This window comes from Neomonachus schauinslandi, chromosome 1, assembly GCF_002201575.2.
Source record: "Neomonachus schauinslandi chromosome 1, ASM220157v2, whole genome shotgun sequence".
Classification (NCBI taxonomy): domain Eukaryota; kingdom Metazoa; phylum Chordata; class Mammalia; order Carnivora; family Phocidae; genus Neomonachus; species Neomonachus schauinslandi.
In genome coordinates this window covers 123027989-123054824 of record NC_058403.1, presented here as the reverse complement: position 1 = coordinate 123054824, position 26836 = coordinate 123027989, and the positions used below count along the sequence as shown (strand labels likewise).

General features: G+C 42.4%; 1 protein-coding gene across 2 annotated transcripts in view; it reads left to right on the top strand.

Annotated features, from left to right (window-relative positions):
* The first annotated feature begins 5882 nt into the window (after positions 1-5882).
* PCCB (propionyl-CoA carboxylase subunit beta) overlaps positions 5883-26836 on the top strand; it is a 100391-nt gene continuing 79437 nt past the window's right edge. The window contains exons 1-6 of one of the 2 annotated variants that reach the window (XM_021678882.1): positions 5883-6086; positions 8915-9034; positions 10035-10103; positions 12960-13016; positions 14586-14699; positions 24887-24997. In XM_021678882.1, coding sequence (XP_021534557.1) covers positions 5904-6086; positions 8915-9034; positions 10035-10103; positions 12960-13016; positions 14586-14699; positions 24887-24997 — 654 coding nt within the window. In that variant the 5' untranslated portion in view covers positions 5883-5903. The remainder of the gene's footprint in view (positions 6087-8914; positions 9035-10034; positions 10104-12959; positions 13017-14585; positions 14700-24886; positions 24998-26836) is intronic. The other variant, XM_021678883.2, reaches the window with a different exon arrangement.

Genomic DNA, 26836 nt, shown 5'->3' with positions numbered 1-26836 from the left:
TTGATATTAGCCATTCTAACAGGTGGGAGATGATACCTCATTGTGGTTTTGATTTGCATTTTCCTGATGATGAGTGATGTTGAGCATCTTTTCTTGTACTTGCTGGTCATCTGTATGTCTTTAGAAAAATGTCTATTAAACTCTGCTCATTTTTAAATAAGATTAGGGTGGGGGTTTTTTGGCTATTGAGTTGTATGAGTTCTTCATATATTCTGAATATTAGCTGTTTATTAGATATATGATTTGCAAATATTTTCTCCCATGTAGTAGGTTGTCTTTTCATGTTGTTGATCATGTCCTTTGCTGCACAGAAGCCTTTTAATTTGATGTAGTTCTACTTATTTTTGCTTTTGTTGCCTTTGCATTTGGCATCAAATTAAAAAAATTGCCAAGACCTCTGTCAAAAAGCTTACTGCTTATGTTTTCTTCTAGGAGCTTTATGGTTTTATTTTACTTTATTTTTTTATTATGTTATGTTATTCACCATACATTACATCATTAGTTTTTGATGTAGTGTTCCATGATTCATTGTTTGCGTGTGTATAACATCCGTTCAGTACGTGCCCTCTTTAATACCCATCACCAGGCTAACCCATCCCCTCACCCCCCTCCCCTCTAGAACCCTCAGTTTGTTTCTCAGAGTCCATAGTCTCTCATGGTTCATCTCCCCCTCTGATTTTAGATCTTACATTCAAGTATTTAAACAATTTTTAGTTAATTTTTGTGTATGGTATTTGATAGTGGTCCAGTTTCATTCTTTTGCACATGGCTGTCTAATTTTCCCAACACCATTTGTTGAAGACATTGTCCTTTTACCATTGTATATTCTTGGCTCCTTTGTTATAAATTAATTGATCATATGTGTGGGGGCTTACTTCTGGGTACTTTATTCTGTTTTATTGAGCTATGTGTCTGTGTTTATTCCAATACCATACTGTTTTGAGAACTATAACTCTGTAATATAGTTTGAAATCAAGGAGTATGATGTCTCTAGCTTTATTCTTTTTTGCCAAGATTGCTTTGGCTAGGTTTTGTTTTTTTTTTGGTGGTGGTGATTCTATACCAATTTAGGATTGTTTGTTGTATTTCTATGAAAAATGCCATTGGAATTTTGATAGGGATTGCACTGAATCTGTATATTGCTTTGAGTAGTATGGAAATTTTAATAATATTGCTTGCTCTGCTCTTTCAAATGAATAAATTTAAACAAATTTAAAAAAAAAATCTTTAAAAAATATTAATTCTTCCAACCTCTGAGCTTGGAATATCTGTCCACTTATTACGTCTTCTTCAATTTTACATTAGTGTCTTATGTTTGAAGTGTACAGGTCTTTTTTCTTGGTTAAATTTATTTTCAGGGGTGCCTGGCTGACTCCGTTGGTACAGCACGCAACTCTCAATCTCAGGGCTGTGAATTCAAGCCCCACACTGGGTGTGGAGCACTTGAAAAAAATTTATTTTCAGATATTTTATTTTATTTAAATATTTTATTTATTTATTGGAGAGAGAGAGAGTGAGAGCGAGCACACAAATGTGGGGGAGGAGAAGAGGGAGAGGGAGAAGGAGACTCCCACTGAGCAGAGAACCCCATGAGGGGCTCGATCCCAGGACCCTGAGCCAAAGGCAGATGCTTAACCAACCTAGCCACCCAGGTGCCCCTCAGATAATTTATTCTTTTTGATGCAATTGTAAATGGGTTTGTTTTATTAATTTTTGATAGTTCATTATTAGTGTATAGAAACATAGCAGATTTTTGTATATTGATTTTATCCTGCAACTTTGCTGAGTTTATTAGTTCTAATGTTTTTCAGTGTAGTCTTTAGGGTTTTCTCTATATACTTCCATGTCATCTGCAAATAGTGATAGTTTTATTTTTCTTCTCAATTTGGATGCCTCTTATATGTTTATTTTTTTCTTGGCTACTTGTTCTGGTCCATCTTGCAGGATAGCAGATTGTGGGACTTCTTAGCCTTCATAACCACATAAGCCAATTCTTGTAATAAATCTCTTTATATATCTACATATATCCTAATGGTTGTTTTTCTCTGGAGAACCCTGAATAATACAGCAGGGAAGAGTAGGAAAGAGAGCCTGATGTGGAAATCACAGGAGAAGGGAGAGGAGGGTGTGTTGTGGAGGTCAGAGAATGCTGAAAGGTGGTACCAACACATGGCCAAAACTTCAAAAGAAGAGCAGCTCAGCAAGGGTGGAAGAATGGTCTGAAAGTGCCTCTGGAAAAAGGTACAGAAGAGCTCTGCTCATTTACCACAGAGTCCAAGGAGTCAGAAAAGATAAGGATTTTCCAAGATGGCTTGGAAAATGTGTGTGGTGTGGGGATAACCAGGTTCCAGTTCTTAATAACAGTTTTTTTTTTTTAAATTCTTATGTTAATCTCCATACATTACATCATTAGTTTTAGATGTAGGGTTCCATGATTCATTGTTTGTGCATAACACCCAGTGCTCCATGCAGAATGTGCCGTCCTCAATACCCACCACCAGGCTAACCCATCCTCCCACCCCCCTCCCCTCTAGAACCCTCAGTTTGTTTTTCAGAGTCCATCGTCTCTCATGGTTCGTCTACCCCTCCGATTTCCCCCGCTTCATTCTTCCCCTCCCGCTACCTTCTTCTTTTTTTTTTCTTAACATATATTGCATTATTTGTTTCAGAGGTACAGATCTGAGATTCAACAGTCTTGCACAATTCACAGCGCTTATACCAGAGCACATACCCTCCCCAGTGTCTATCACCCAGTCACCCCATCCCTCCCACCCCACCCCCCACTCCAGCAACCCTCAGTTTGTTTCCTGCATCTTAATAACAGTTTTAACTGAAATTTAAGACAGGGTTCTTATGACCCAATGTTAGCAGTCAAAGAGACATGGTCCAGAGAAAAAAAAAAGTAAATTTAAAGTACTTCATTTTTTTCATTAAAAAAATAAAACATTAAGGAAAGAAGTACATCCATAATGCATAAGGAGCATCTTAAAAATCCTCTCTTCCCATGTGGATGACAGCAAAATTTCCTCTCTCACACCCCTTACTTCCAACGGCCCCAAACTTGCTAAGGTGACAAGACAGCTGGATTGCATTAAGGGTAATTGACTGAGGGCCCCAGCTGTTCTGAAATTAATTGCTGAATTTGTACTGAGGCCACACCTCTCATGGGCTGCCCCCCACCAAACAGGGGCAGGAATATTTTGACTCTAGCACTCCTTGATAGCCTTGCTGAACTTGCCTTAAAAGTGCACAGTAGACTAAGGAGCTCCCAGTCACCTTTCTTCCTTCCCTCTCTCCTTGAATGGGGTTCAGACTTGCATTGCAATCTGATAGTTCTCCCAGCCTCTCCCAGCTGCTGCCCCATTTTCTCTCACAGGTTGTTCCCCTAATTGATTCCTTGCACATTTAATTCCTCTCTTGGCAGCTGCTACTCAGAAGATTCAGATCACACATTCTCCCAAATATGTGTGACCTCTTCCAAATTTACTCCTTCCTTCCATTTCACCCAGCTTTGCTGATGGTGATCGCTGACTGGGATAGAATGGCCAGATCGGGGTGACTCCTGTCCCAAAATGGCGAAATAACTCAAGTATAGCAATCCAGCAAGGAGGACTAAAACAGCCTGGAGCATGCTAGGATTCCAGAAGGCAGTTACTGGGTAGTTAAACCCTCCTCTTACCCCACCTCCACCCATCCTAGGCTGGGACTTGCACCCAAGGTAAAGAATAACAGTATAGATCTATAGGACCATATATAAGATACCTGTGGTAGGGCACTAGAACAGTGAGGAGGAAGAATTGAGAGGAAGGGAAAGAAAGAGCAAGTAGAGAAAGAGAACTACTTGGAGGGAGCACTTAGGTTCAGTCTAACAGTTGTTTATGGATCTTTCCTTTCTGGGCTTTCTGCTAAGCACTGTTTATTGAAAGTTAAATAAGAAAAACTTCCTTGCTTCCCTGAGGGACTGATACTTTCCCTAACCTAGGCAGGAGGATCAGAATAGACTGCCTTGAGGAGATGATATCTGAGCAGAGCCTGGAAGGACGCACAGGTGTAGGAGAAAAACCTCCTGAACCACATGTAATTGCCTATCTGCTAGCTCAATTCAATTCCACAAATACATTCTGAAGGCTTCTATGTATTGGGCCCTGTTCCAGGTGCAGGGGCTACAGTGGTGAGCAAGCTGGCCACAGTCTCTGCCCTCTGGCTTTTGGGAATCTAGCTGAGAACAGAGCAAAACAATCTTATCACAGTATGAGATGTGCCACAGGAGAGGATCTGCAAAGCACTTTAGGACAAAGAAATCTCAAGGCCCCGAGCCCATATGAAGCCCCAATTTCTGAACATGGTAAAATTCTTCACATTCTAACTCCATTACTGCTTTGCAGTCTCATTTACCACCATTCCCCAAAAGTTGGGGATACAACTGTGTGTGAATCTGACTATGCCACTACTCCTGGCATGCAGTTACTTTTTCAGAGATACTCTCCTTGACGCATCCAGCTTGCCCATATTCTCCCGTGCTACCAGGCCAGTCTTTTGTCCATCTCTCTAGGTTGATGAGGCGTTTTGTTTGTTTTTAAGATTTTATTTATTTATTTGACAGAGAGATAGAGAGCACAAGTAGGCAGGGCAGCAGGCAGAGGGAGAGGGAGAAGCAGGCTCTCTGCTGAGCAGGGAGCTCGATGCGGGGCCTGATCCGAGGACCCTCGGATCATGCCCTGAGCTGAAGGCAGCCGCTTAACGGACTGAGCCACCCAGGTGCCCCGGTTGATGACGTTCATAAAGCAGGGACCCAAATGCAGGGCCAACAATATCTACTATGGAGTGAGGTGGGCTTTGTTCAGCCACATGACTTCAGGCTTTGGACCCTCAACTTCCCTGCATATCCAGGTGAACAACTCCTACTCAAGGAAATGTAATAAACACTGGTGATTAGTTCTTGGCACATAGTAGGTGCTCAAAAATATTTGCTGAATTTAATTGCATTAACATTAAAGTCCCAGGCCAGAATTTGGACTTTATGAAGGCTCTGGCTGTGAGCTGGAGCTTGGAGGGGTTAATGATCAATTTTAGCAGTTTTCTCTCTGGCTAAGAATGCAAAATATACACCTTGTTCTTTGCCTCGAAGACCTGCTTATTAGCTGGGGAAACAGATGGACAACCTCCCAAGAGTTCAGTTCAAAATTCCTAGAGCAGTGGTGCTCAAACTCTAGCAAGCATCAAAATCACCTAGAAGTCATCTGGTGAAACAAACTGCTGGCTACACCCCCAGAATTTAATTCAGTAGGCCTTGGGTGCAGTATGAGAATTTGAAAGTCTGCATTTCCCACTTGCTCTCAGGTGATAGTGAAACTACTGGGCCCACACTTTGAGAACTACCCACTAGAGGCTAGGAGCCCTGTGCTCAACACGCAGCACATAGCGGGTCTCCGAATCCTAGCTCCACCACATCTTTAGTCTTGGCTCTTGATCTAATCCTCTACCTCTCTGTACTTCATTTGCCACATCTGTGAAATCAGGATAAGGGATTGCAAGCGAGTGCTTGAAGCCACACCTGGCACAGTGTTTAACAAATGTTAACTTCTATTATCTATTCATTTTCTGGGGGTGGTGGGACGACCAAACTAGAGGTCTAGGTAGCCAGAGAAGAGCAAGAACTAAGTCTCTCTTCCGTGCAGCAAGGAAGGCACAAGAGCTGAGGACCAGTACTATCCTTCTCAGAGTAACGCCCTACTGGGGTCTGGGGTCTTGAAATCTCTGGCCCTTCCAAAAGCGCGCGGACGTCCAACCCACAGGTTCCTTACGTCCCACAGATGCTGCGCAGGCGCAGAACCCGATGTGCCCACGCTTGACGCATATGCGTACTCAGGCGCACTGGTTGGGGGCTGGCCGGCAGAGCAAAAATGGCGGCGGCAATGCGCGTGGTGGCGGCTGGAGCAAGACTCAGCGTTGTGGTGAGCGGTCTCCGCTCCGCGGTCCGCAACCTGTGTAGCCAGCCCGTCTCCGTTAACGAACGCATCGAGAACAAGCGCCGCGCCGCCTTGGTGGGAGGAGGCCAGCGCCGCGTGGATGCGCAGCATAAGCGCGTAAGTCCTGCGGAGGTCCGGCCATCCCCACGGCGTTCGGGGCATCTCCTCGGCGTTCGCGACCTATCACAGCGTGCCCAGCTCGCGACGCCCCAGTCCTTTCAGCCAATCAGCGCCATGCCGGGGAGCGGCGGGGGGCGGGGGCGAGAAGGTTCACCTTGAGTACCTGTTGCCTTGCACCAAGAGGCGGGGAAAACGACGATAAGCACCGTTGTACTTTACTACTCTCCACTTTGCTTCTGGATTTTTAGAGGGAGTTGGCCGGGTCCCAGATGACTCACCACTTTTTTGGACTAGTTACTTAATCACTAGGAGTCAGTTTACTTTAAGAAGAAGATAGTAGTACTTCTCCCCTCACAATCTTATCGGTAGAGCTACGGAAGCGATGATAGGCACTTAATTAGGGGAAAAAAAATGTTTATTCTTCTCCTGCCCCGTGAAACCGTGGTAAATTCTTGCTCCATTATGGAAGCAGGAAAGTCGAAGGACATGGCAGGGGAAGTAACGTGGGCAAATTCTCACATTAATCTGGGGCGGGGGCTGCACGGGGAACTTGTGGAACTTCTGACCCCACAATGCTGGCTGAACGCCTTTAGGATCTTAGCGTGCATCGACATGCTGGGTAGGAAAGGTACGTGTCAGAGGCAGGGAGGTTTTTGAGGCGAGACATCTGGCCTTCAGAGATAAGCTGGGTGGACCATTTAGCAGCAGGAAACACTGAGGCTCAGATCAATGACCTGGGACTTGAAACTAGACTCACGCAGTGCATCACTGACACGTGTGTGAATCTGGACTGATGTGCTGGATGAGTTAAATAACCAATCTGGAAGATGCAGAAGTGAAATTCTTAGAGGTGAAGGGCATCGAGGCACAACTGTCAAGTGGGGTGCTGAGGGGTGAAACGGTGGGATCTTCAGTGAGATTTGAACTAGCTCTTTATTGAAGTCTAAATTGAGTGTTGATTTATTTATTTTTATTTTTTTTTAAAGATTTTATTTATTTGACAGAATAAGAGTGAGAGAACACAAGCAGGGGGAACGGCAGGCAGAGGGAGAGGGAGAAGCAGACTCCCCGCTGAGCAGAGAACCCAGTGCTGGGCTCCATCCCAGGACTCCAGGATCATGACCTGAGCTGAAGGCAGTCGCTTAACCAACTGAGCCACCCAGACACCCCTTGAGTGTTGATTTAGATGTTATAAATTCCGATTTGACAGGAACATGAAGGTGACCATTCCTTTTTGACAAGTTACTTAATCCCTAGAAGTCAGTTTATTCTAAAGGGAAGATAGTAATTTTTGACCCTTGGGAGTGAGATGTAAATTTGGTGGTTGAGTGTGGGGCCGCCTGGGTGGTGCAGTCCTTAAGCCTCAGACTCTTGGTTTTGGCTCAGGTCGTGATCTGCAGTGGTGGAATCAAGCCCCAAGTCAGGCTCCAGACTCAGCAGCGAGTCTCCTTGGGGCTCTCTCTCCCTCTCCCTCTGCCCCTCCCCCCACCATCCTGTGTGTGCTCTCTCTCTCAAATAAACAAATCTTAAAACAAATTTTGGTTGAGTATGTGGTGCCAGGAGTGCTTTCCCTGCCTCCCCTGGGGTGGCTCTGTCTGGGTTGAAGGAACCTTTACATCATCCTTTGGAAAGGCCTCTCAGTGCTCCTGTGTACTCTTAAGTGTTGGGGCCCATTGCTGAATTCCTCCCTGGAACATCACCCCACTTCTTCCTGGGTAGACCCAGCGGGTTTAGATGCAGGCTCAAGAAGCACTTTTTCTTTTGCCAGAGCTGACTTAGTCAGGAGGCTGACTTGATTTATATCCCTCACTCCACCCTCTTTGAAACAATTTTTTGGATTCCTTCCATAGGACAGAGTCCCAGAAATGGAATTACTGGGTCAAAGATAGGAATCTTTTTAACACTCTAATATATGTTGCCAAATTGCTTTCTGGAAAACTTAATTCTACTTTACATAACAGTATATATGATTGCCTGTTTGTTTTAAAAAGACCTCACTGGCTTTGGCTACTTTCTTATGGGGGGAAAAAAAAAGCCAATTTGAGGTGTTTTTTTTTCCCCAGGGCGGAGGGAGGTTGGAAGACAGTGGGCCTGGGTGTTTGATTTGGTCTAAGGGCTTGAGAGTCCAAGCAACAGAGGCTCTTGATAAGTTGAAGGTTCCAACCTCACCCCTTCCAAGAAGCATTTTTTTTTTTTTTACTCCTCTCAAGTGAGCTCTTTACTGCTCCCTGTCCCACTTCTTTTCTTCTTAGCCACTACCTGCTGTGGGGTTGTCTTGGTATCATAGTGTCACTGTTAGGTGTGGGGTCCCTAAGCAAAGCCCCTAATGTAGGATAGTAGGAGAAGCCCATGGAGCAGGCAGGAGAAAGAACCAGGAAGTGTCCTTCTGGTAGGACACTAGTGAGGTGAGTTTGTGTGAGGTTCCCTAGAAGAAGCTTGTGAATCTGGGGATGTGGCCTCAGACTCTTCACTAAACCTACTTTAGTTTTCCACCTCCTACTTTTCCATTCTCCTTTTTATTGCTCATTAAGTCTCCAGTAAATGTGGAACTAGTTATCTTGTTCCACAGTCAGGCTCTCCTTACCCCCACTTCTCTTCACCTTTTCCTCCTCCCATTTCCTTATTTGCGTTCCCTGGTTGCACCCTGTCTGCCCTGATTTCCTTACTGGCTGAAATCTACTGATAATACCTGTGTTTTGGGCAGGTTGATGGAATAGAGGCTTTCATGAGGGGTGAAGGGGCAAACGCTGTCTTGCCTTCTTATGAACGCTCCTTGCTTACTTTGCCTATGATGACCTCACTGAATGTTTTTTGTTGCATTTTAGGGAAAGCTAACCACCAGAGAGCGGATCAGTCTTTTGCTGGACCCTGGCAGTTTTGTTGAGAGTGACATGTTTGTGGAACACAGATGTGCAGATTTTGGAATGGCTGCTGAGAAGAATAAGGTATCTTTTCACATGGTGATATGAGCCTCTAAGTTGCACTTTCCAGCTGTGGCCCTCCTGGCCTACCCACTAGACTAATGAAGGCCTTTTGGAACTCAAGGTATACATTTAATAGTTTTCAGGTTTGGGGCCTGAAGTTGCAGGAGTGCCTTGGGAGAAGTATTACTGGGCCTCCAGCTTCTCCTACTTACCTTTGTCTGCAGATGAAGGAATGTGAGTGGGACTGCTCATATCTTTTGCAGTGTGACTCTGGCCCAGTTTCCAGGGCTCTGGTTGTGGGTTCGGAGTTCTCACAAATACACATTGACGAACTTGGAAGGGAAGATGAGAATGTCTTTTAGTTGTGTTCTGGTTTGTCTAGGCACCAGAGACCCCCTAAAGCAGGACCACTTGCCTGTTTTGACACTTTAAGTTTATGGAGTTTTTGAGGTCAGAGTTACCAATACTTCTTTTTTAATTGGGTGTTCTCCTCGGGTATGCAGAATTCTTTGGACTCACTTTTGATCAGTTTTCCTCAGGTCTGCATATATACTGTTAGTGACCAAAGATTTGTGAACTTGGCACCAAATCAGCTGGCCCCATTTCAGTCCTTATGGGCCACACAGTATTCCAGGATTTCAAGCAAAATGATGGGTTTGCCTTAAGGTGTGGGGGTGGGGTGTGTGGCTTTGTAGAGTTGCCATGTGTCATTCTATGCCCTTCTCCTTCCTGTGGCATTTGGTAGTGGCAGCTCTAGGGAGTCTTGATTATTTTGCTTTTAGGAAGGAAGATGAAATCTAACTATAGTGCCCTTCACTTCTGTTGATGAAGCAGTAGCCTAGTGCTTGCTGTTGCAGAGCTGAGCAAGGGAAGGGGAGATTCCATCATGTTCCTGATTCATACTGAATTTTAAGAAATTTAGGGTGGGCAGTTGTTCTGGGTTTTTTTGGTCTTTCATTGCCAAATTCATTAAAAGACGTATTTGGGTTTTTTAACTTACATTTTTCTATTTTTCTGGTAGTTTCCTGGAGACAGTGTGGTCACTGGACGGGGCCGAATCAATGGAAGATTGGTTTATGTCTTCAGTCAGGTATTTAATAACTCCAATAGGCTGAGCTTTCCTGGAGGGAAGAGCCAGGAGCAAAAGACATGAGAAGAAAGCAGTTTTGGGGAATGAAAACTTGTTTGTAGTGGGGGCAGATGAGGGGCATATGTCCAGAGTTTTATACTATAGTATGTGTTTTTTCTTAGGGAGAAAGAATCCTTAGTCTTGAGGGATGATTGCAGGGCAGTAATCATGTAAAAACTCCCAGGAACCAGGAGTTTATTCCGAGTGAGATTCCTCTTGGCAGGTTGGGTGCGTGCCTGGAGGACAGCCATGTCCTAGGCAATGTGTGGACTGAGAGAGTGCTGTGAATGCAGCCTGGGTGGAAGGGACTAGACTCTAGGAACCGTAGGTTTTGGGCTTTAATGAAAGTGTTAGAACAAGTTTTGTTAGGCTGCATAAAAACAGATACAGTTTCTTCACACTGAGACTATAGGAGAATATAGTATAGGAGGCAGAATAATGGCCCCCCCAAATGTCCAACTCCTAATTCCTGATATTTATGAATATGTTAACTTACATGGCAAAGGGGAATTAAGCTGCAGATGGATTAGTGTTGCTAATTAGCTAACCTTAAAATAAAGAAGGCTGGGTTACCCAGGTGGGCACAATATAATCACAAGGGTCCTTAAAAGGAGAGGCAGAAGTAGAGTTCCAAACGATGTGTTGTGAGAGGGGCCTGCCATTGCTGCCTAAGAAGATGGAGGAAAGAGGTCATGAATGAAGGAATGCAGATGGTCTCCAGAACCTGGAAAAGGCAGGAAAAAAGATTCTCCCTTGGATCCTCCAGAAAGGTGCCTAACCATGCTAACCTTGAGTGTAGCTCAGTGAGGCCCATGTAGGACTTCTGAATTATAGAACTGTGAGAGAATAAATTGCATTTGTGGTAATTGTTAGAGCAGGTAATAGTAAACTAACACTACACTATTTGGGGTTTGATTCCCCCCCCCGAGGTGGAAATATGCATATAATTCTAAATGTGTAGTTCCTTTTATAGATCTAAAGTTATAAAGTATGGGTCTAATATTAAAATAACTATGCCTAATTTAAAATGTATTGTACTTAAACAATACTCATTTACTTAATGAATTACCTTTGAAATGTTTTAAAACTGTGTTATAAGTGGGTCTACCAAATGCTTAACTGGAAGAAATGATCTCTCCTTTTTGTAATTTATGAGAGCTAAGCAAAAGCTTGTACTGAAGCATTAATAAGATAGCTAGAACAAAGAAAGTTACTGTGCTTTCTGGGCTCAACCTTCTAACTACTGAGCAGATACAAAAATTCACTGAATTGATACTTTTTATCATCTTTTATCCCCATGGGGTAGGGTTGGATAGGGATGGGGGGAAGGGAAAGGGAAAAAACTGAGCCAGAGTTTCTGCCCCAAAGACGCTAATCATTTTGTAGATAGAATGGGGCAGGACAGGAGTATCTTCCATACAGATAGGGTGAGAGAGGTTCTGGCCAAATGCTGTGGGCTCAGGACAAGGGATGATCACATTCAGGCTTGAGGAATGTTTTAGGGAAAATCGGGCATTTGAAATGGGCCTTGAAGGATACTGAGGGTGGGGAGTGATGAGCCAGCTTTTTTGTAGTGATCCCCAAAATGTTAATATCTGCAGTTGCTTTTTCTGGGGAACTTCTGCTTTTCCAGAGAAGCAGCCTCGGTCTCTTGCCTGATAATTGGCCATAGGTATGTTCTGGGGGAGAGAAGTAGGGGGAAAGGAGGGGCCAGTGCTGGCTCATTATTTAGTGTACAGGTTCCTAATCTTGTCTGTTTTTAGCCTCACTTTTGCTTTGTTTTGCTGCTGGTGATTGAATCCAGAGCCCCTCTGATGAAGTTGCTTTAGAGAATAAACCTTTCCCCTTCTCCAGGTGAAGGAGAGGTCCTGTGGGTCCAGCTGCTCCCAACAGAGACTTTGTATCAGTCTGTTTTTCACCCCTCCTCACCCCCTACTTTCCATGGTTCCTGCCTTGTCCCCTCCTTGTGGTTACTCCCCCTGCAGTATATAGGCTTCCATTTGTTCTAAGTTAGATATTCTTCTTGTGCTTTCATTTCCCCTCCAGTTTGTTCAGTCTCTCCTCTGCCAGTGTTTCCTCTTCCTTTTTTGTCCTCTTGGGCTGAATCTCTTTTTAATTCCCCGCTGTCTTTTTGGGATGGTCTTGGGAAGGAGGTCCTTCCTACAAGAAGCCCTTTACATCAGAAGGTAATGAAACTCCATAAGCCAGAGGAAGCAGTGAGGGCTCTGATTGACTTTTTTCACCTCCCTTGTCAAAATGACAGATACTTTCTAGTACTAGAAATGCCTGACTGGGGGCGCCTGGGTGGCTCAGTCGTTAAGCAGCTGCCCTCGGCCCAGGTCATGATCCCAGGGTCCTGGGATCGAGCCCCGTATCGGGCTCCCTGCTCTGCAGGAAGCCTGCTTCTCCCTCTCCCACTCCCCCTGCTTGTGTTCCCTCTCTCGCTGTGTCTCTGTCAAATAAATAAATAAAATCTTTAAAAAAAAAAAAAAAAAAAAGAAATGCCTGACTGTTTGATATCTGTAGAATCTGATTTTTTAGGTTAATTCTGCATGAAAAGTTTTCCTTTCCTTAGAGCTATGACTCATTTTTGTAGAGCAAAGACTAAGTCTTTTGCTCTTGACAATACATAAACTCCCTTTAAGATACAAATTATTTCATAGAATAGTGAATAAAAGAAGACTATTCCTAATTTTTTGAACTTCTAAAAATCCTTCAAAAACTTTTGGCTAAGAGTTTTTCATTTCTTCCTCCTCCTCCTGGCTCTTTGTCCCTGGCTAATCACTATATTTGTTGATTTAATTGTTTTCTTTTTAGGATTTTACAGTTTTTGGAGGTAGTCTGTCCGGGGCACATGCCCAAAAGATCTGCAAAGTGAGTATTTAATATTGAAAACCCAGTATTTTCATCAGTCACGCGGTACATGTTGAGTATTGGGGTGCAGGACTGTATGTGGGGTGGGTGCTGACCCAAAGGTCCCTTCAGTCCAAGGCAGGAGTTTGTAACATTTTTTTGTATCATGGATCCCTTTGGCAGGCTGGTAATGATTTATATGCATAAAATATGTAAGATTACAAAGATTAAAAATATTTTAAAAAATCACATTTGTAATGTATGTGCTTTCTAATTTGTCAAATAACAAGATTTAGTTGTGGATCCAAACTACTATAATTTCACAGTAGGTGTGAGTAAAAATGCTATTTCAAGATATCTGCAACAACTTGAATGTGATATAAAAATATCCGTGGCTTCTATTAATGACAAAGTCACACGTATTTCTAATGTGTGTGTTTGTTGTTGTTTTTTTTTTTTTTGCCTGTGTTCATTATTAAAGGAAAGGCTAAATATCAGCTAAAGTTAATAAAGATAAAGATATAAGTTTTTTCCCATCCAAGGCATGATGAAATCTATTTATCGACTGCTTGGGGTTCTGAAGACTCCAGGTAAAGAGCCCATGGTCCAGGTGAACAGTCCAAGTACTAAAAGATAAAGAGCAGTGCAAGGATTGATTACATGATGGTATTTTAAAAACACTGCTAGTGATGAGATGCTCTGGAGATGAATAAAAGTATAGATCATATTTGGAGAACTTTGGAATTAGAGGTAGGGTTGACTGTTAGTAGCTGGGGAGAGCTTCCCTGTAAAATGGAAAACCTGTATTCTAGACACGGTTTTGTCATGTATTTCTGAAACCTTGGACCAATCACTTAACTTTTAAACCTTCCTAATTTTTCTTTTTACTGCCTCTGTTATCATGGTTAAATGGATAATATGGAAGTGAAAGGGCTTTGTGAACTGACAAGAGCTATTAGGAATGTTACTTATTAGGCTCTCAAGCCACTGACCCATGAGGAAAATACGGCTCATTACAAGTAAAAGCAGGCTTGGGCCTGGCCTCTGGTTAACAGATGGGTCTACATGTACTTTCACGAAAATACTACTTTGCTATTATGTACTGTCAGTTCTTTCAAAAGAGTAATGGGATCGGGGAGGGGGTGGTGGTGGCGGCTGCGGCGGGGGCGCCTGGCTGGCTCAGTCAGTAGAGCATGTGATTCTTGATCTCAGGGTCATGAGTTCAAGCCCTATGTTGGGCATGGAGCCTACTTTAAAAAAAAAATAACTGGGAACAAAACTGGCTACTGGAAAAATATTACAGCTAGACCTGTGGCTCTAGAAATGGTTGTCATGAGCAGTCTTCCCACCTGCTACTGGGAAGTGCTTTGGCTCTTGGATGCCTGAGGGGCTTTAATCTGCCCTTAAAATTTTGGTTCTCTATCTTCCATGAAGGTACCCAGTCATCCTGGGGAATGAAGCTGGTGTAAATGACTCCTGTTTTGAAAAGTGCACTTAGAACATTTTTCCAGAAAACACCATGGTGCTTTATAAATTCTGGTTTTGGTAACAGGATCAGTTGTTTCATAAAAGGTTTCTTTGCTGTCTCAGATCATGGACCAGGCCATGACAGTGGGGGCTCCAGTGATTGGACTGAATGACTCCGGGGGAGCACGGATCCAAGAGGGAGTAGAGTCTTTGGCTGGCTATGCAGACATCTTTCTGGTGAGAAACCTGTTAATAGAATACAGAGAGTAAAATAGTACAAGGCTTAGTTTTCTAAGCTATGTCTTGGTCAGAGCTTCCCTATCCCTACTGTTCTCTGCTGTATGTCTGTTCTGTGGCTTCTTCCTGTGTCACATGGAAGGCATGGAAGGTGGATGAAAAGCAAGAAGAGTAGGTGGAGAGGGTTTTCTTTTTTTTTTCCTCACAGAGGGCCACTCCTAGGGGAAAATTAAAGATCACTTATAAGGGAAATACACCTGATTATTTTTTTCAAAAGCAAAGGACATGGAATATAAAAGGTTAAAATGAATTGATTGGCTAGAAATAGGAATTAAAAAATGCAGTGCTTCTTATTTTGGTTAAAACACAAGGTCATTATATGAAGTTCAAGTTGTAGTACAAAGAAGAAAAATTAGCCAAATCCCACCATTCAGAAACATTCCATGAATATCATTTCAGATATCTTTCTGCTTACTTACTAAAATTACAGAGAAAGAAATGAAAAACACAAAAATAAATTAAATGTGTCATTTGAAGTAGGAAGTATATTCTAAGAAAGTAAGGGAGATTGGGGTGAGGGAGAGAGATACTGCCAGATGGAAACTTGAGAAAAGAGACAGATCTACATTTCTAGAGAGGGGAGGAAAAAGGGAGAAGGCAGGAAAGAAACAGGCAGACATTGTTTCTAATCAGGCCAGCTGTTGTTGTCATCCCCTGGGGTGCAGGCTTATGAGTGTTCTGTCCCTGTCTACTGCCCTTTACGATCCATCAGAACAATGTGTATTTATTTGTGTAAGATGCTCTGCTAGTTGTGGGAGTACTTACGTTCATTGAGAAGCCACTTTGTAGATCTTAAACCTACTTTTTAATCTTTAACCTTGAGCTCCAGGAATAACCTACTGGGGTGAATTAGCTCTTTGGATGGCGTGGTCAGACGATTTAGGCCTAGAAGTTCTCCTTTAGCCCTTAGCCTGGAAGTCATGCCTGTATTGGAAATGAAGGAAAGGAAGCATGGCTCTAAGAGAAGTGGCAGTAAATCACCACATTTTAGAGCTTGTCAGGGTTTTAGAATATCTCCTACTCTAACCTGTCTTTAGGAGTACAGGCTGCAGGAGTTGGGTTTTATTTTGTTTTCAGGAGGTAGCCTTTAGTGACTTTAATAAATTATTTACTGGGGTGCTTGGGTGGCTCGGTCAGTTAAGTGTCCGACTCTTGATCTCAGTTCAGGTCTTGATCTCAGGGTCATGAGTTCAAGCCTTGTGTTGGGCTGGAGCCTACTTAAAAAAAAAAATTATTAATGCTGCTTGTTACTTCTACACCTCCAGCCACTTCCTTCTGCCTGTATTGTTATTTAAAAAAATTTTTTTTTGTAACTTTATTTTGATAGAATTTCAAACTTCATATAAAAATTGCAAAAATAGTACAGGGAACTCCCATATGTCCTTTACCCAGATTCGTCACTTGTTTACATTTTGCCCATTTGCTCTATCATTTCTCTCCATATGTATATATTTGCAGGTTATATTTATTTGAAACACTTGAGAATAAATTAGATATTGTTCCTTCTATAGCTCTTAAATCCTTCATTGTGTGTTTCCTAAGAACAAGGACATTCTGTAATAAAGTGAAAACAATAATAGAAATCAAGAAATTTAACATTGATTCATCGATATTATTCTTATCTATGGTACTTACTCAGATTTCATCAAACAATCCTAAATAAAGCCCTCTATAGCTATTCCCTTACTCCCCTATGCCCCATCCAATTCAGGATTAAGTACTGTCTGTAATTGTTTTATCCCCTTAATTTCCTTTAATTTGGAGCAGTTTCTCAGTTTTTCTTTGTCCTCCATGACCTTGACATTTTGGGGAACAGCTTTATAAGAGGTATGATTTACAAACCATAAAATCCATCCATTGTAAGCATGTAATTCAATGACTTTTTAAAAAATTCCAATAAAATTAACAACAGTGTTAGTTTCAGGTATACAATATAGTGATTTAATAATTCTATACATTATTCAGTGCTTCTCATGGTAAGTGAACTCTTAATCCTCTTCACCTATTTCACCCATCTCTGCTCTCACCTTTCCTCTGGTAACCATCAGTTCTATATATTTAAGAGTCTGTTTTTTTGTCTCTTTTTTCTTTGTTCGTTTTGTTTCTTAAGCTCCACATATGAGTGAAATCATATGGTATTTGTCTTTTATTTCACTTAGCATTATACTTTAGCTCCATCCATATTGTTGCAAATGGCAAGATTTTATTTTATTTTATTTTTTTTTAAGATTTTATTTATTTATTTGAGAGAGAGAGAATGAGAGGGAGGAGGGTCAGAGGGAGAAGCAGACTCCCTGCCGAGCAGGGAGCCCGATGCGGGACTCGATCCCGGGACTCCAGGATCATGACCTGAGCCGAAGGCAGTCGCTTAACCAACTGAGCCACCCAGGCGCCCCGCAAATGGCAAGATTTTATTCTTTTTTATGGCTAAGTAATATTCCAGTGTGTGTGTGTGTGTGTGTGTGTGTGTGTGTGTGTGTGTGTGATTGATATGTTTATGTATATACATATATATCACATCTTCTTTATCCGTTCATCTATTGATGGACACTTGGATTGCTTCCATATCTTGGCTATTGTAAATAGTGCTGTAATAAACATATGGGTGCATATATCCCTTGGATTTAGTGTTTTTGTATTCTTTGGGTAAATACCCACTAGTGTGATAATTGGATCGTAGGGTAGTTCTATTTTTAATCTTTTTGAGGAACCTCCATACTGTCTGCAGTGGCTGCACAAGTTTGTCTTCCCACCAGTGATGCACAGGGGTTCTTTTTTTCTCCACATCCTTGCCAACACTTGTTGTGTTTTTGATTTTTTTTTTTTTTTAAGATTTGAGAGAGAGCGAGCGTGTGTGCACATGCATAAGCAGGAGGGGCAGAGGGAAAGGGAGAGAGAATCCCAAGCAGACTCCCTGCTGAGTGCAGAGCCCGATGTGGGGCTCAGCCTCATAACTGGAAATCATGACCTAAGCTGAAATCGAGTTGGATGCCCAACTGACTGTGCCACCCAGGTGCCCCTGTTGTGTGTTTGATTTTCACTACTAGACAGGTGTAAGGTGATACCTCATTGTGGTTTTGATTTGCATTTCCCTGCTGAATGATATTGAGCATCTTTTCATGTGTCTATTGGCCATCTGGATGTCTTCTTTGGAGAAATGTCTGTTCATGTCTTCTGCCAGTTTTTTTTTTTTAAAGATTTTATTTATTTATTTGACAGAGAGAGACCATGAGAGAGGGAACACAGGCAGGGGGAGTGGGAGAGGGAGAAGCAGGCTTCCTGCTGAGCAGAGAGCCTGATGCGGGGCTTGATCCGAGGACCCTGGGATCATGACCTGAGCTGAAGGCAGATGCTTAACAACTGAGCCACCCAGGCACCCCTTCTGTCCAGTTTTTAATTGGATTATTTTTTAGAATGTTGAGTTCTATCAGTTCTTTATATATTTTAGATACTAACTCTTTATCAGATATGTGATTTGCAAATATCTTCTCCCATTTCGTTGGTCATCTTTTGGTTTTGTCAACTGTTTCCTTTTCTGTGCAAAAGCTTTTTATCTTGATGAAGTCCCAGTAGTTCATTTTGCCTTTGTTGCCCTTGCTTTTGAAGTCTTTTTTTTTTTTTTTTAAAGATTTTATTTATTTATTTGAGAGAGAGAATGAGATAGAGAGAGCATGAGAGGGGGGAGGGTCAGAGGGAGAAGCAGACTCCCCGCTGAGCAGGGAGCCCGATGCGGGACTCGATCCCGGGACTCCAGGATCATGACCTGAGCCGAAGGCAGTCGCTTAACCAACTGAGCCACCCAGGCGCCCCGTTGCCCTTGCTTTTGAAGATGTGTCTGGCAGGAAGTTGCTGTGGCCAAGGTCAAAGAGGTTGCTGTCTGTGTTCTCCTTAAGGATTTTGATGGATTCCTGTCTCACATTTAGGTCTTTCATCCATTTTGAGTCTGTTTTTGTGTATGGTGTAAGGGAATAGTCCAGTTTCATTCTTCTGCACATGACTGTCCAATTTTTCCAACACCATTTGTTGAAGAGACCGTCTTTTTTCCATTGGATGTTCTTTCCTGCTTTGTTGAAGATTAGTTGACTATGGAGTTGAGGATCTTCTTCCTCTTCTTTTGAGAGTACTATAATGTGTATGTTGGTACATGTCTGCTTCCTTACAGGTTCCTCAGGGTGTTCATTTTTCTTTATTGTTTTCTTAGCTGCTCCTTAGACTGAATAGTTCAGTTGTCTTCAAGTTCTCTGAATTTTTCTTTTGCTTGAAATCTGTTGAACCCCTCTAGTAAGCTTTTCATTTCAGTTATTGTCCTTTTCAACTCCAGAATTTCTACTTCGTTTCTTTCTATTTCTATTTATTGGCATACTCATTTTGTTCATTGTTTTTCTGATTTCCTTTTTTCCCCCCCTCATGATTTCCTTTAGCTCATTGACTATATTTAAGACTATTGCTGGGGTGCCTGGGTGGCTCAGTCAGTTGAGTGTCTGACTCTTGGTTTCGGCTCAGGTCATGATCTCAGGGTCCTGAGATCAAGCCCTGTGTCAGGCTTCCTTCTCTCCCTCTGCCTCTCCTGCAACTCGCACACACATGTGGGTACACTCTCTTTCTCTCTCTCTAAAATAAATGAATCTTAAAAAAAAGACTGTTCCTATAATGTCTTTGACAGTTCCAGTGTCTGAGCTTCCTCAGTGATGGTTTCTGTCAAATTCTTTGATTCTGGGTGCCTGGGTGGCTCAGTTGGTTAAGCGACTGCCTTCGGCTCAGGTCATGATCCTGGAGTCCCGGGATCGAGTCCCGCATCGGGCTCCCTGCTCGGCAGGGAGTCTGCTTCTCCCTCTGACCCTCCTCCCTCTCATGCTCTCTGTCTCTCATTCTCTCTCTCTCAAATAAATAAATAAAATCTTTTAAAAAAAAAATTCTTTGATTCCTGTAAATGGTCTGTAGTAGTCTGTTTCCTTATGTGTTTAGTAAATTCTTGTTTTTGTTGAGTACTGGGAGTTATGTGTATTTCTGGTAATGTTGGAAATCTAAATCACTCATTGTCAGAGATTGTGGAGTTTTGCTTGTTGGGGGCTAAATCTATTCATTTGTGATTTTCTGAGCTGTTTCTGCAAAAATATGTTACATGTCGAGTGTGGTCACTGAAGTTTCTGGCAGTCAACCAGTGACCTGACAAAGATTTCGTTAAACGTCTGGCTCCTTGAAGATAAACTATCTCTTTATTTTTATTTATTTATTTATTTTTAAACCATGATGGGTCTAATTTTTATTTTTTATTTTTAAAGATTTTATCTATTTGTCGGAGAGCGAGAGAGTGCATAAGCAGGGAGAGCTGCAGGCGGAGGGAGAAGCAGGCTTCTCGCCGAGCAGGGAGCCCGATGTGGGGCTAGATCCCAGGCTCCTGGGATCATGACCTGAGCCATTGGCAGATGCTTAACTGACTGAGCCACCGAGGCGTCCCAAGAAACTGTTTCTTTAAATCCCATCTCAGCTGTAGAGCTACTTGAACCTGTCAGGGTTAAAACCATTACCAGCCTCTGTACTGGTCCTTTATTGATCAAAAGCCATGATCAGTAATCAGTACACATAACCCTGATTTTTGGAGGACAGGGTCCTTATTGCCTACTCTGACATCAGCTAGCCACACTAGAAACATGAGCTGCCAGTCCCCATGGCTGCCTGCTGCAGGGTTGCAGGGTGCCAGATGGTTCCACTAGACTCAGAGTTCCAAAATAGTTGCTTTAGACTGTTCCTGTGAACTTAATAGATGTTTAGTTTGAGGCATGGATTCTTAGAGCTTCTTGTTCCAGCATCTTCTATGATATCACTCAACTCTTTTATGTTAAACACATATTTTTAGTGTAGTTTTCTAATTCCTCTTTTTTTTTTTTTTAAGATTTTATTTATTTGAGAGAGAATGAGAGACAGCATGAGATGGGGGAGGGTCAGAGGGAGAAGCAGACTCCTTGCTGAGCAGGGAGCCCGATGCAGGACTCGATCCTGAGACTCCAGGATCATGACCTGAGCCAAAGACAGTCGCTTAACCAACTGAGCCACCCAGGCGCCCCTCCTCTCACTTTTCTAAAAAACTGTGTTTATTGAGTTATTTGGTAGTTGCTCTAAGGGTTACAATATGTATGTCAATTGATCACTGTCTACTCTAAATTAAAACTGACTTAATTCTGTTAAAATATAGGATCTTTGATCCCATATAGCTCCATTTTATTCCCCTTCCTTTGTTCTGTTATTGTTATATACCTTATAAGTCTAACAACAAATTATTAAAATAATTGCTTTATACAATCTTGTATTAAGAGAGAACTATATACACTATTGTATATTTAATCACATATTTAACATTTTTAGTGATATTACTTCCTGTGGATTTTAATTACTGTCTGGTGTTATTTTCTTTCACCTTGAAGGACATCCCGAGGTGTGGGTAATGATAGCAGCCTTAGTTAGGAATGTCACTGTTCTTATCTCAAGTTTAGCAGTTTCGTTTTGTTTTTTTTAATTGATAAGCACTTCTCAATTTGTTAATATTTGGTCTGATTCCTAAGCCTCCAAATGTTTGTTTTTGACAATTTTGTCCAGTTTTATAGTTGTTTCTTTGGGGGGAGAGTTTTCTGAACTCTCTGCCATAGCTGGAAGTTCACCCACACACCTTGATATTTTTTGCACATATAGATAACTTTTTCAACTTTTTTTTTTTTTTTTTTTTTTTGGCGGGGCTCAATCCCAGGACCCTGGGATCAGGATGACCTGAGCCGAAGGCAGACGCTTAACGACTGAGCCACCCAAGCACCCCTCAGCATTTTTTATTGTTGTAAAATACACATGAAATTTACCAATTTAACCATTTTTAAGTGTACATCTAGTGGTATTAAATGCACCCATAATGTGCAACCATAACCAGTATTCATCTGTGTAACTCTATTCATCTTGCAAAGCTGGAACTCTAGGGGCACCTTGCCGGCTCAGTTGGAAGAGCATGCGACTGTTGATCTTGTGGTTGTGAGTTCAAGCTCCATATTGGGTGGAGATTACTAAAAAAAAATAAATAAATAAACTTAGAAAAATATTTAAAAAAAGAAAAGAAAAAGAAACTGGAACTCTATACCCATTAAACAGTTTCTCCCTATTAATCCCTCCTGGCAATCACCATTCTACTTTGTTCTGTGTGATTTTGACTAAGTACCTTATATAAGTGGAATCATACTGTATTTTTTAATTCAATTAATTAACATACAGTGTATTGTTTCAGAGGTATCATTCAGTGATTCATCAGTTGTATATAACACCCAGTGCTCATTACATCATGTGCCCTTCTTCATGGCCATCACCCTGTTACCCTAGCCCCCCACCCACCTCCCCTCCAGCAGCCCTCAGTTTGTTTCCTATAGTTAAGAGTCACTTAAGGTTTGCCTTCCTCTCTGATTAAGTCTTGTTTTTTTTTTCCCTCTCTTCCTCTATGCTCCTCTGTTTTGTTTCTTAAATTTCACATATGAGTGAAATCATAGGATAGTTGTCTTTCTCTGATTGACTTATTTTCCCTTAGCATAATACCATCTAGTTTCATCCACGTAGTTGCAAATGTTAAGATTTCATTCTTTTTGACGGCTGAGTAGTATTCCATTTTGTGTGTGTGTGTGTGTGTGTGTGTGTGTGTGTGTGTGTACACACACACACACACATATATATACCACATCTTCTTTATCCATTCATCCGTTGATGGACATCTGGGCTCTTTCCGTAGTTTGGCTATTGTGGACATTGCTGCTGTAAACATTGGGGTGCAGGTGCCCCTGCAGATCACTACATTTGTATCTTTTTTTTTTTTTTTTTAAGATTTTATTTATTTGACAGAGAGAGACACAGCAAGAGAGAGGGAACACAAGCAGGGGGAGTAGGAGAGGGAGAAGCAGGCTCCCCACGGAGCAGGGAGCCCAATGCGGGGCTCAATCCCAGGACCCTGGGATTATGACCTGAGCTGAAGGCAGATGCTTAACAACTGAGCCACCCAGGCGCCCCACTACTTTTGTATCTTTGAGGTATATACCTAGTAGTGCGACTGCTGGGTCATAGGGTAGTTCTATTTTCAACTTTTTGAGGAACCTCCATACTGTTTTCCGGAGTGGCTGTACCATCTTTCATGGAATCATACTGTATTAATTTGTGTTTTTGTGAATGGCTTATTTCACTTCACTTAATGTCCTTAAGGTTTATCCATGTTGTAGCATGTGACAGGAAGCTTTTCCTTTTTAAGGCTGATATTCCACTGTATGTATACCACATTTTGCTTATTCATTCATCCATCGATGGGCACTTGGGTTGCTTCTGTGTTTCAGTTATTGTGAGTAATGTTGCTGTGAATATGGGTGTACAGATATCTCTTTGAGATCCTGGTTTCCATTCTTTTTGGTATATTGCCAGAAGTGGAATTTCTAGATCACATGATAATTTAAAAATTTTTGAGGAACCTCTATGCTGTTTTCCACAGTGGCTGTACCAGTTTACATTCCCACCAATAATGTGCAAAAGTTGCAATTTCTCCACATCCTCGCCAATATTACTTATTTTCTGTTTGGTAGTAGCCATCCCAGTTGTTTGTGTTGTGGTACCTCGTTCTAGTTATGATTTGTATTTACCTAATGGTTAGTGATACTGGGCTGCAGGGGCAGGGGCTTGCAGGGGCTTGCAGCGGTTGGTTAAGGAGGTACAACAATGGCCACCTACCTCTCTAACTACATCTCTGTAACCAGAATCACCAGTGGGTGATCCCTCGTATTTGGAGGACGGAGTGCTTTTCGCCTACACTGGCTCCTGAAAGCCCTGTGTGGCTGCTCCAGGAATATATGTCCAGCTGCTTGCCTTGTGGCTAGGGGGCAGTGGATGAGTAGCTGCTATTGTGCTAAGAGCTAAAATGGACTGAAATTAGCCACAGTTTATTCTCCAGATTTTCCACTGGGAGTTGGAAGCCTTCAATAGACTAGAGTTTCAAAAAGATTTTTTTTTTTTTTTTTAAGATTTTATTCATTTATTTGACAGAGAGACACAGCGAGAGAGGGAACATAAGCAGGGGAGCGGGGGTGAGAGAAGCAGGCTTCCTGCCAAACAGGGAGCCCGACGCGGGGCTCGATCCCAGGATCCTGGGATCATGACCTGAGCAGAAGGCAGACGTTTAACGACTGAGCTACCCAGGCACCCAGGAGTTTCAAAAAGTTTTATCAGACAGATTATGTCAGTGCAGTTGTTGTCTAGGACAATCTGTTGAGGACAGATTCCCGGTGCTTCCCTCTCTGCCATCTTCCCAGAATCCTCTATAGATGGCTTTGGCTTTTTGTACTGTCCTCAGCTATGTCCTGTGATTTATAGAAATTGGACTCAGAACCAAGAAATGGCTAAAAGTGGACATACTTCTCTTATGCTGATGGAACCCAGGGGAAGGAAAAAAGTTGGGGGTTGGGCAAGGAGTCATTGGACTTTTTCATCTTGCCTGGGTCCTCCAGACCCCATTTTCTTTCCCAGGAGGTGGCCTGAGGTTTGGCCCTTCACATACCTCTGTCCCCATTGGCTCCTGCTACCTCCCTTTCCCCATATGTCCTGCCTAGAGGTGGGCAGACATTGAGGACTCAGAGTAAAGTAGCACCCGCCTCTTCGCCTTGCCTTGTAATTGCTGGGTACCCTCTGGTGGGTGTGAAGGGCTCTAAACAGAGGTCCTGGCTCCAGGATAAGTGTTGGCCCTGTATATTCCGCCTAAGATTGTCATTCATTTTTTCAGCCAGCTTTGTGCAGATAGGGGTGCTGGGCCTGAGGTGTGTTTGGAGCTGGGGTAAGAGTGAACGGAGTCTCTCTGAGCTTATGTCCTGTTGGAACTTTTGGGAAACTACTGCCAAGGAGTGGAAAGAGGGTATTTGCCACAGAAAGTAATAAGCCAACCATCCCACCTGTTATGGGGAGAAACTGTATATAATTTTGGGAGAACCTGTGCTGATTAGGTCTCTTGCCTCCAGCACAGAATTTCTGTGACTAAAAGCCAAATGTAGTTTTATTACTGCCTTTATCTTTCTGTAGGTAGTGCCTTGAACACCTCTGTAACCACATGCCTTGCCTTTCTCTTTTGGCAGAGGAACGTCCTGGCATCTGGAGTCATCCCTCAGATTTCTCTGATCATGGGCCCGTGTGCTGGTGGGGCTGTGTATTCCCCTGCTCTAACTGATTTCACATTCATGGTAAAGGTAAGAAAGAAAGGCCTGTTTCTCCTGCCCTTTGAGAATTGTGTAGTAACTCACATGCAATAAAAATAGTTCCTGACCTAGATCTGGGTTATCTGCATTATCAGTGCTCTCAGCATAGTAATGATAAAAGTCTTAATGGAGAGAAGGTTTTGGCATGAAATTTGTAGCTTGTGGGACTTCTGTGGCAGAATGTGTACTTCATTGGTGGGTGATTTTACTTGTTGATTTGGATTGCAAATGATTCTTTTCTGTAATCTACTTTATTGGGAAGTTGTTTCTTATGTCCTGCCTTTATTTCTTCAGCTGTTTGCCGTTTCATTACATATTGTCTATAATGGTAAATCTGATCTCTAACTTCATTTTGAGAGGTGCTTTATCTTTAGTACATAATTTTGATAGAATGAGATTTCTAATTTTAAATGAGGCCTACTTGCATTTATACATGGGTAATTACTTTAACTTGATACCTTTTTAAAAAATTAGTCTTTTCCTCATAAAATATACTTAATAATAATGAGCAATAAACGCCAAGACAGATTTGGGGAGGGGGAGGTAAAGATAGTCCTCCAATATGAGGAGAATGCTGTAAATAGAGGGAATGTAAATAGGGAACACCTTTTTCTTGAGCGTAGTTTGGCAGTAGGAATTGAGAAATTTTGAAAAGTGCTTACTCTTTGATCCAGATATTCTGTTCTTAGTGACAGACTGAAAGCAACCTATATGTTCAACAGGGGTGGGCTTTAAAAATTCAGATGATCGGGGCGCCTGGGTGGCTCAGATGGTTAAGTGTCTGCCTTTGGCTCAGGTCATGATCCTAGGGTCCTGGGATCGAGCCCCACGTCCGGCTCCTGGCTCGGCGGGGAGCCTGCTTCTCCCTCTCCCCCTGCCTCTCCCCCTGTTCATGCACTCTCTCTCTCAGTATCTGTGTCTCAAATGAATTAAAAAAAAAAAAATCTTTAAAAATTCAGATGACCACATCTCTTCCTGAACAAAGCAGAACTCCCTCTACCTTGCCTACGAAATTGATATATACAGTACCTCTCTGAGCTCACCCAGTCCTCTTCTTCCTGCCGGGAACAGAGGTGGCAATTCCTTTGGCTAAGTCCCTTCTCTACCCCTCTTCCTACATTTGTGCCTATCATGTACTGCGACTCTTGACACCCTGTCAGTAGCCAGCCTTCTGTCCATTCTCTTCTATCTACCATCTTCAGCCTCTCCCTTGGTACTGGGTCCTCCCATCAGAACTATCCCCTGTTCAGGTATTTCCTATCTTCAAAACAACCACAAAAGCCCTCCCCTAGTCTGCGTCTCCCTGTGGCTATTGCCCTATTCCTATCTTCCCATCCTCTCCTTAACATATTCCAATTTGGCTCTACCCCCTCACTCCACTAAAACCTTTTTTTTTTTTTTAAGGTCATCAGTGATTTCTGTGTCACTGTAAATGATCTTTAACATGCATTTTCCTCAGAGTATTAGCAACATTCGTTTTCCTTTGCTTCCACTCTGTCGTCTCTGGCACTTCTCACCTCTCCAGCCTTCTTGGTGTCCCTTGCTAACCCTACTGTTAGTTAGCCAGCACCTCTGGCATCTCAGATGATTACCATTTCTTTTTTGTGGTGAGAACATATTGAGATCTACTCTCCTAGCAATTGTCAAGTATATAATACAGCATTACCAGTAGGAATCACTGTGCTGTACATGAGATCCTCAGAACTTATTCATCTTATAACTGGAAGTTTACACCTTTCACCAGCACCTCCTCATTTCCTCCAGTCCCCAGCCCCTGGTAACCACCATTCTACTGTTTTTATGAGTTCGGCTTTTTATATTCCACACATA